This window comes from Mustela lutreola, chromosome 10, assembly GCF_030435805.1.
Source record: "Mustela lutreola isolate mMusLut2 chromosome 10, mMusLut2.pri, whole genome shotgun sequence".
NCBI lineage: Eukaryota > Metazoa > Chordata > Mammalia > Carnivora > Mustelidae > Mustela > Mustela lutreola.
This window is the reverse complement of record NC_081299.1, coordinates 91,245,855-91,256,399: the sequence shown is the minus strand read 5'-3', so window position 1 is coordinate 91,256,399 and position 10,545 is coordinate 91,245,855. Positions and strand designations below refer to the sequence as shown.

The 10,545-nt window shown below is 39.6% G+C and overlaps 1 protein-coding gene and 1 long non-coding RNA gene across 2 annotated transcripts in view; one reads left to right on the top strand and one right to left on the bottom strand.

Annotated features, from left to right (window-relative positions):
* Positions 1-6,802: 6,802 nt before the first annotated feature.
* Positions 6,803-9,156, bottom strand: PRMT6 (protein arginine methyltransferase 6). Its single transcript, XM_059137011.1, has one exon. It carries the CDS (start codon positions 9,109-9,111, stop codon positions 7,984-7,986), a length of 1,128 nt encoding a protein of 375 aa, XP_058992994.1. The 5' UTR covers positions 9,112-9,156; the 3' UTR covers positions 6,803-7,983.
* Positions 9,157-9,191: 35 nt separating this feature from the next.
* Positions 9,192-10,545, top strand: part of LOC131809701 (uncharacterized) — a 172,001-nt gene continuing 170,647 nt past the window's right edge. The window contains exon 1 of the long non-coding RNA XR_009345263.1: positions 9,192-9,319. This is a non-coding gene — a long non-coding RNA (uncharacterized LOC131809701). The remainder of the gene's footprint in view (positions 9,320-10,545) is intronic.

Genomic DNA, 10,545 nt, shown 5'->3' with positions numbered 1-10,545 from the left:
TATGCTGTTTAGGGATATATACATGTATGGTAAAATTATGCATATAATTATATACATAACATTATTTATATAAACCAGTTTGATTATGTTGGGTTTGAGATGCCTGTTATATCTAAGTATAGATGACAATTAAGAAGTTGTACATATGAATCTGAAATGCAGGAGAGATGTCAAGTGTAACAATATAAATTCAGGAATCATCAGCATATGAATGGTATACAATTTATAGTAATGGACTGGATAAGCTGAGCTTACCTAGTGAGAGAATAGAAAAAGAGAAAGGTAAATAAAATTTGTAGTAGTAAAGAATTGCAAACCACTGTTTATCAATAGAAAATTTATTTGATTAATTATGGATTATGTATACCATACATTTTCATATTGCTATTAATAAGTTATAGATACATACATTGACTTCAGGGGACATTTAGTGTATGTATTTTAACCCCCACAAAACAGTTTTCAGAGTAACATGTATAATATGTCTACATATTTATTTTTTTATTTTAGTTTTTTAAAGATTTTATTTATTTGACAGAGATTGTCTGCATATTTAAGAAAAACTTACATAAATGGGTATATAAGAAGATGTAATAGAAAGATACATTCTAAACTGTGGGGAATAGGAGATTAACTTCTTCCTTCTACACATTTATTATATTTATACTTTTACTCATGAAGCTTTTAGAAGACTAAGGAAAAAGGGACATAAACAAAACCGAGTGTCTGTAACTACTTAACTACTTAGAATGTAAAAGAATCTCCGGAAGGATATTTATGATAGTAGCCACATCCTACTAGTGCTCCATTATTCCCTGTGTATTACTTTTCATCCTTCTTGTATATCTGCTCTCCCCGTACTTTTAACTTTTCTTCACTAGTAATCCTGAGCTGGGGGACTGTCTTTAGGCTGTGAAAACTGCCATGCCCACCCAGAAGAGCTGGGACATGCCTAGAAATTTACATGTCCCTAGAGGCAGGCATTAACCAATGTCTGAGAGGTGAGAAGGTATGAATGTCCCAGATATCTTGCTCCCTCACTGGGGACATTCTGGGATGTGATTTGCACCGTCTCCAGAGCATCTCTGTAGGACTGAGTCAAAGTTCCCTTTCTTAGAATTTGGTTTAATAACACACTCTAGACTCATCTCCTTCTCTTACTAATTCTGCTTCCCAGCTGCCCTTCTGGCTTCTTCTGGGAACACTTTTTGATAAACACTTTAATATGTATTCTTGTCTCAACGTCTGCTTATGGGGATCTTGGCCTAAGACAATGACCTACATATTTTAAGTGACTATAGATGAAATCTTAACTACTGAGAGCCCAGGCATCATAGATGGGATAGTGTACTAGGTTAGATGTTGGGAATTTAGGAGATGTGTCCCAAGCTCTGTCGCTTTTTCTCCATGTGGTCTTAGGCAATTCACCAAACTCTATGCCTTTGTTTTCTCATCTGTATGATGGGATTGATAACAGAACTACTTCAGAAAGCTATTTCAAAGAGTAAGTAAGATAAAGTACTTAAAATGCATATAGCACATTAGGCACTCAATAATGGTTTAAAAATTAATGAGAATGCTTTACATAAGTATCAGGACTCTATGTATGCTGAGGCATGTCTAACAAAAGGAGGGGTTTACTTTAAGTGAAATTATAATAGATATGGAGCTTTCCTAGATGAAAGAACATTATTTTATTATGTATAACTGATGTGAGGTAAACAAAGTTAATACATCATTGATTTTAATGAGACTTTGCACAGTTTGATTAATATACCATTATTGCATGAAAACATTCTACATGCTGAGAAGTAGTAGCTGGTGCATTTGAATATCATTTGGTATAAAGTTTCAGCATATGCTGTTTTCACTGTATGTCTCTATGCATGCATTATTATCTGGTATAAAATAAATCAGATAATGAATCAAAAAAAGAAAAATGATATCTCCCTGACAACTATATCACATATTTTAGCATTGAACAATATATCATTTTGATGTCTTCAGTAACATCATTATGGGACTGGTGCAATGACCACATCGTTTATTGGTCTAGTTTTACTTTTAAGAACCTTAACTGATTGCTTAGAATAATTCAGCTGTTCTCTTATCTATTTAAGTACTTACTATGCTGAAGCCAATTTTTCTTGGGCCTAGTACCATGGAATTACTTTATATGTGAACCAATTTTATAATAATGTCTGGGCTCTATAAAATCTCCCTGGGGTTCAAGCAAAGCTAGCTAATACTAAATTGTATTTATTGCAAACAACACATTTCCTGTTAGTTTCAAATTTTATTTTGTATTAAAATCCCCTTGTAATTGCTGTCATTCTCTTTATGTTTTTCCTTAATCTGACTAAAGTAAACTCTCAGTTATTCAGGGATGGTGTAATCTATAGATTTTCCAAATCCTCTCTTTTTAATTGTCTTTTACTGTACATTCTTAACAATTTAAATGTTTCCTATTCTTATAACTAACGAGATGATAAATGATAGTAGAGTGAGAAGTTCACATTACAATAAGCAGTTTGTTATTTTTATAGAAATTCCTGGTAAAGAGTGTAATTCCAATGGATGCATAAAATGAATGTTTTAACCATTTGTGGATCTTAATCCATTCTCCACCACCATTTATAATTTAAAGTTAGAATTCTACACTTTGTTCTTAAATATAATAATTTTATCAAGAGCAAAACTGCAAGAGGTTTCTTGTTTGTTTGTTTTTAAAGGTCTACTGTCATCCTATTCCATGCCACCCATTATTAAACTGCACATAGCTTGAGATAATGGAGGTTGGAGGCTTTGTTCACAAATTTGAAAGAATTAAGGAGTTCTGAAATAGAACAGTCTGAACAGTTCTGAAATAGAACAGTTTAGAAATTAAGCTGAAATGAGAGGTTAAGGACAAATATCAAAATAAGCAGTAGTTTGTAACCAATCAAAATACTCTTAGTTATGTTCTGAGCCCATTACTTCAGAAAAAATTTTACCCTAAGGATTTGGAGATGTGGGCAAAATGTGTGTATGGGGATTTTAATCTTCACTTAATGTTTTCTCTCACTAACTTTGTATCTCTTTGGCTGACCCTAAGATATCTTTTAGGTTGCCCTTGGACTCTGGAGAAACACCCCCATCCCCAATTCCACTATCTAACCATCTTCTGAACACTCAGCTATTTTCCTTTCACTCTATACTCCTCAGGATTTCTATTCTCCTTTCCTGTTGATCTTTTCTGGTGACCAAAATAATACAATAAGTAGATTCATAATGAAGGATGGTTATGGCCACCTGTAAACATCCCCATCTCCATCCCATTTTCCTTTTAAGAAAATTTGCATTAAAGAGAAAGAGCTGTAAACCCAGTGGAGCTTTGCTTTCCTTTAATTTCTGGAAGTTGAAAAAAGGATAGCACGTTCTGGTGTCATGCATGTTTCTGTAAACAAATAAATTCAAATGATATTGATAAATAAAGGAACAATGTCAGAACATAACATGGATATTGGTTGGTTTATGCATACTACCAGGCAACAGCCACCGAACAGAAAGTACACTGACCCACTTGAATGGAACTAGTCAAAAAGAAATGTATCACACCCTATGTTCTTTGTCTTGGAAGTATTGGCCACATCTTCTAGGTCTTGAATGTTTATTAAACCTCCACTCCATTTTTGTACATTTTGCTTTGTCTCAGGAACTCTTCCTTTTGCTCTTTTGTCAAGCTGTCTTATTTAATGCAGTGTTTATTAGAATTAACATCTTTTAAAAATTCCTACTATTTTTTATTGGTATTCATCGTACTCCTGGTTAAAGTTTTGGTTGTCCACCCAACGAATTTTCTGTTACTTTTTGTGCACAATATCGCAGAATGTGATATGACTTTCACAAATGTGTACATCGTGTGATCCCAAGAATGCTTGTTAAGCACTTGAAAAAGCATGGGGAGGATTAACGTCCATCCCACCTTCTTTTTCATGCAGGGCACAGCCTGGAGAAAGAAGGAATGTTTTCCTTCCTCACAGCTCTCTATTTTAAAATGTCTGTTTTAAGTGATTTTTATTTATTTATTTTAAAAAAAAATTTATTTGACCGAGAGAAAGAGAAAAAGAGAGCGCAAGCAGGAGGAGGGGAAGAGAGAGAGGGAGAAGCAGACTTCTTCTGGAGCAGGGAGGAGCAGGGAGCCTGACATGGGGCTCTCAACCCCAGGACCCTGGGATCATGACCTCAACTGAAAGATGCTTAACCTGCTAAGTCATCCAGATACCCCATATAAGTGATTGTTTTTAAACAGGTAGCTACTTGATCAACTGAAATATTCATCAGTCTTTATTCCAAGTTATTATTAGAAATAATATTGAGTAATCATCAAAGCTGCCAAAGAAGCACAATTCCAGTGTTACTGGTCATGTCTTTTTATTAAAATTTTGTTTTTAGTGAAGTCCAGATTTTTTGTTTCAAATGTCTTATCCTACAGGCATATAGAACATTTTGAGATATAGTCTCATTAATTATCTTCCTCCTTACTATCACATTTTTCTCTGAGGATCTCATAATCTTTGTGATGATAAGTTAACACTTTCGCACTTTGGAGGAATTTTAAGGTTAGATTCTCACCCTTGCTCCAGCAGAGGTGAGATTTAGTTGAATGTCTTTCTAGGCTAAAGAATGTATGCAAACTACTGATGCAGATAAATTTATTCTCCTATTGTATCACAATTGAGGGTAGCATTTGCTTATCATAGGACTTAATTGTTAGATAGCTGTTTATTAAATTAAGTGAGTGAACACTTGTTCCATTGAATGCCACTACCTATAACCAAAATGGCAGAGTTCATCTACTTCTCTTTGCTACTGTAGTGAGCATTGTGTTCTGGGGGCCTCAGAAAGAATGCCACACTTGATTAGCCCTGTTGAGGCAATGGGTACGTGGTGTATTTTATGAGTACCTAGTAATGTCAATTTTGAGATCTTGAAGGGTGGCTCTTTGAGACCTATGAGATATAACTCCTTTGAAATTTTTTTAAACTAAAAGGTTGGGGATAGGAATTAAGATACTTGTGTTCAGCTGTCAAGAATTAGTTACATAACCTTAGGGAAATCCTTCAATATCTGTGTCAGTCTTCTTTCCAGTATGTAAAGTGAAGGTAAATTACCTGCTGTTCTTAACACCTACATCCCAAGCATCCCAAGCATCCCATTACTGTTGATGTATTTTCCTTTTTGGTTTATCCTATGAACATACCTACTTGGAAGCAAAAACCATGTTTTATTGGTTTGTATCCTAAGTGCTTATCACAATGACTGTTTTCTGGTATACTCAATAAAATGTCCACAGGTCCAGTGAATTAATGTAAATATTTGGAAAGTTTCACAATGCTAAATAAATGTAAGATGTCTGAAGAAAGCAGGTAGTACTTCATTATGTTTTTCCCTCCTTAGGGCTGACAGTTCTTCCTGTGGTCCAAATGACCCAGGCAATCAGTACCAGCTCACACAGATAATGGACAGTGCCCGCTTATTGGAGCATGTCATGCTCTCATCCTTCTGGAAGTGTTGTCACTCCAAAGGGTTTGGATCATCTGGTGTCCAGTCACACACAGCTGTGCTGATACTGCCAAATAAACCTGCAAGAAAATCAGAATGTTGAATATTTATTCTGTAGCACATTTTACACGTGGCCAAATGCTTCAGGTTTGCATAGTAGTTTTCTGTAATTACAATAGTTAGGAATCACTGAGATTTTATTGTGTACCAGGCACTATGTGTTCACAGTATTAACTACACATATTAACTATATTCCCGGCATTACATGTATTACATATCTATGGAGCAGGTATGATTGTTATACTGTTTGCATGAGAGCACTGGAAAAAACGCAGAGGTTAAGTATTTTGCCCAAGGTCACAAGGTTTTAGTGGTGGAGCCTAGATTCCATCAGGATCTATCTGGCTTAAATCCAGCTTTTAGCTATATGCTATGCTGTCTCTTGACTCACTGCTTTAGCAGCTATATTTTTGTAACTCATTTTTCTTTTGGGAAATAGTAACAAGAATATTAAAGCTCACTTTGCCTAAATATGAAATAGTTTTTGCTTCTATAGTTCCTCTAAGTTTTAACTGGTGCTATTTTTGCATGCTTATACTGATAACAAGAGCTCTATAATACGCACATTGTTATAAAAGGTATTTTTTAAAAATGTGATTGAGGGGAATGCTTTTGTCTGCCCACACAGCAAAGGGATTCTTATAGGAAATTAAAAAATATCAGAAATCTACCCAAAACCATACACTAAAATTCTAAATAAATAAATGTTCATCTTATATAGTTGACCCTAAAAAAAAAGAGGACCTATTTTATACCTCCAGCTTAAATCAGGGCTACCTTACTATGACTGCACCATTTATATAGACTGTTAACTATCAAAATGGTGACAACAGTTGCTGTTATTGCTTGGATCTTATAAAGTCATTGATTTTTTGTTTCCCTTCATAATGGAAGATCTCATGTTAACACTAAACTTTAGCAAATTAGTTATAATACTTTGGTATTTTTAATACACAATGAATAAAGGAGAAAACTCATTACAGTAAATGAAACTAAGTTGGATCACTTCAAATACCACTTTTTCACACCTGTTTTCTATTAGGATACAAAAGCTACCAGTATGAAGAGAAAACATACATTAAGCATAAATTACCCTGAAGCTATATTCTGAAGGGTTGTAACACTTTTCTTAAGAACTGGCAATATTCAAAAGGCAAAAGCATTGTAAGTCACAGTACACAAGACTTCTTACTTCATCTATAAAAATAGAATGCCAATGTTTTATTTGCCACAGGGATAAGGAGGGAAACATCCATGAAATAAATTTGATAACATGACTCACACTTCATTACAAATGATTTTCCGAAATTCACAACTTTCACATTTGGCTGAGCTAAAAAGGAAAAAAAAAAAAAAAAAAACCACTAAAAAAGGAAATTTCACTTGATGTAAGTAGGCCAGATCACATGATCTCTCTAAATGAGTTTAAATGAGTGCACTTCTCTAGCTGGGAAAATACTTTAATTTAGAGTGCCTAAACAATTTACCCAATATGATGAACAAACTCTTGGGTTGGGTTCAGAAAACCTTCTATCAGCTGGTTTAATAAAAATCACACAAAACTATTAAGTAACATAAAAAGTTCTTGGTTAAATCTTAATAGTAAAGACAAGAATAAAAAAAAACAACCCGCATACTACTTCACTTTCAGATGTTTTTCTCCTAAATGTACCTTTTACATTTGGGGGTTATGCTGCACAATTATATATAGCCTATTTTATTCAGTGGAGAAACATGTTCAACTTTAGCACCCTATGATAGTAAGTGTAAGAACAGGGTTATTCAAAACTGCTTCCTCACTTTTCTCCCTCTCATTACCAGACGCGAAGTTTATTTAAAAAACAACGAGGAAGACTGAAGTCTAGAGGCACCTAGGGAAGGAGGGAATTTAGAGAATAATAGAATATGGCTCTGGAGAGATACTTAAGTCTTACTGGAAATTTATGGAATCTAACTATAAACCCCTTTACCCTCTCCCTGGCTTCAGATTTAGGTGTGAGGTGTCAGGGATGTGCATGAGCCTTCATAAACTGAAATTTTCTTCTAAAGTGTGTTTGCTTTCTACCCGGGGAATAAAAGAAATAGAAATACAAGTGCTTGGTACCACATGCTTTTGAGACTTAAAGAAGCCCATTAATAAACAAGCCGTTTCCATCCTTGGGGGCATCGGGATTCACTTTCTAAATAAATTTCGCCAGGAGAATCTCCTCGAAGGGAGACTGAAGTCATTCTACCTCCCCAGGAGCCATGAGGAAAAAGGGAGACAGAAGATATTGCCCCCTACTTGCACGTGGAATCTCCCTTTCTCCTCCGACCCCCCTCCGCCTCTACCACGCAGGTCTGGCCGCCTCGGAAGGTAGCTGGGAGAAAAGGCAACCCTCAGTCCTCCATGGCAAAGTCTTTGGTCTTTTCCTCCTGGTCTCCCACTTTGTAGCGCAGCAGCACGCGCAGGAGACGGTGGTTATCCCGGGAGGGCAGCAGCGTGATCTCTCCGGAAATGTCCGTATCTTGTTCCACTTGCACAGGCTCGTTCAGGTAGAGGAGTGCCTGCTTCCAGTGCGTGACCGGGTGAAAAGGCGAGGTGGACAGCACCAGGGGTTTCTCCGAGTCCCCTCCGGGGAAGGTCACCTGGAACCAGATGGCAAAGCCATGCATGGGCGCTGAGCCATAGCAACTGAAGCGGAAGCGCCCGCCCACCCCAGCCTCCAGCTCCTGCTCCAGGCCGGTGCGGGCCAGCTCCAGCTGAGCAAAGCACTGCGGACGGGCCAGCACGTCCTCCCCGGACAAACCCTGCACCACGATCTCCGAGTGGCCCATAAGGCAGCGCGTGGCGAAGCTCTCCAAGCAGCTCATGTCCACACCGTAGAGCTGCTTCACCTGGCTCCAGAAGCCCAGGCGCAACTCAAGCATCTGGTCGCTGATGGGCGCCACGAAGAGCTCGGCGGAAGCCGGCAGGAGAAGACCGCCCTCCTTCAGCCACTTGGTCCGCGCGTAGAGCACAGAGCTCAGCATAGACTCGTGCAAGAGTCCGTAGCCCATCCATTCGCTCACGATGGCATCCACCTGCTCCGGCAACTCCACCGTCTCCACCGGCCCCGGCAGGACGTGCACCCGGTCCTCCAGCCCGTTGAGCCGCACCACCTCCCGGGCCTGTTGCCAGATGGCGCTGGCCTCCACCGCGTACACGCGCCGGGCCCCGGCCTGTACACAGAAGATGCTAAGAATGCCGGTGCCCGCGCCCACGTCCAGCACAGTCTTGCCCCTCAGTCCTGCCCAGTTCCGCAGGATGCCCAAGCGGTAGGCATCAGTCCGGACACGGTCCGCAATCATCTCCTCGTGGACCGATATGTCTGAATAGCACTCATAGTACAGCTGGTCCCGCTCCCTTCTAGCCCTCCGGGGTCGCGGCAGAGCCGCCTCCTGCTCTCCGCCATCTTCCTCCTCCGTTCCCTCCCCTCCTTCGCCGCCGCCCCCCGACTCAAGCTTTCTTTTCTTGGGCAGCGACATCTTGGCGGCTACGACCGGCTCCCAGCGGGCTTTGCGCGGGTCCGCGCGGGCTCCAGGAGGCGGGGGCTTCTGGGACTTGTAGTGCCTGCTCGTACCTCCCACTTCCTGGGAGGTCGCCGGGCGGGTCCCTGCCGGAAGCCTCTGGACTCTGCTTCTCTAAGGTTTTGGAATCCCTTTCGCACCCACCACACCCAAATTCTGTTTCCTGGTACGTTCCGCCTCTTACCCTTAGCTCTTCAATTCTCTTTTGCTTTCACTGAAGTCCTCTCACTCGCGTGACGGAAAGTCCACGCTTGTCGTGTGTGCTCCACTCCCTGACGTTACTACACCGAACTGTCTGGGCGATCCCCTTCCCAGGTGCCACCTCACCTGGACCGTTACTGCTCCCAGAGCTCTCCAGATGGAGATTTAGAAGTTGCACTGCACGTTTTCTTTGTCTGTTTTCGTGGAGTGCAAAGAAGGTGTAAATACAACAAAGAAAACTCCTGACGGTGTGAGTGAGGCTTTGGTTTTGATTTCAGTGACACCACCATCCTAGGACTCCTCTTGCCTTCACGCACCAGCAACAAGGAATCTTCATTGCAGCCAAATTTTGTTTCTGGTCTCTATGTGAGGAGAACACTTGGGTCTTAGTCCTGCTGTGGTGATTGAGTGGCTCATTCAAGAGTTACATCTTGGAAGGGTTCAGACTAAGGAACAGGTGAAAAGCAAGGGTGACGTGATACAGTGAAACTCACTGCCAGCTGTATTTTGGTAACCAGTTATAATTTTTAAATTCAGAAATAACGGAGTCTTTCCACCCTTGTGATCGCTTTTCCACTGCAACTCTCTCTCTCTCTCTTTTTTTTTTTTTCCTGTGTGATTGTTTGTCCGGGGTAGATACAAGCTCTTCCTCTTCTGTTTTTCTTTCAGTCAGCTGTCAGGTGTTAATTTCTCCCCCTCTGTGTTGTTCATAATAGAAATAAAATGTACTTTGAAATATGTGTGATGTCTCTGTGAGGGTCTGTGTTCCTAACACTGTGAGAATAAAAGTTTCTCCCAGACCCAAAAAACATACGTTGAGGAAAATTGACTTTTGAACTGTGTCTATTTAGCCATTGGGCCTGTGTTTCTTATCTGGGGGAAAAGTTTCTTCACCCCATTTTATTAATCCTTCACTTAATGGAATAGGTTTATTGACCTGGCCTCCTCTGTACCTCTAACTCAGGACTCTGAATTCTTGCTGCTCAGGAGAGCTGCTTTTTAAAACTACCTATGCTTCTGTCTCACCTCAAACGAATTAAATCAGAAGAACTTCATGGAGCCTGGGCATGTAGTTTTAAAAGCTCCCTGGGGAGTTTGTGCAGCCAGAACTACTGTTTCTCACTAAAATGATCTTAGTTAAATCTTGCTTCATTATTTTCATTGGGTAAATTATCGTTTTTCCAGTGTTCT

Coding starts and splice junctions, on each gene's coding strand:
- PRMT6 (XM_059137011.1), bottom strand. CDS start 9,111: ATGTCGCTGCCCAAGAAAAGAAAGCTTGAGTCGGGGGGCGGCGGCGAA.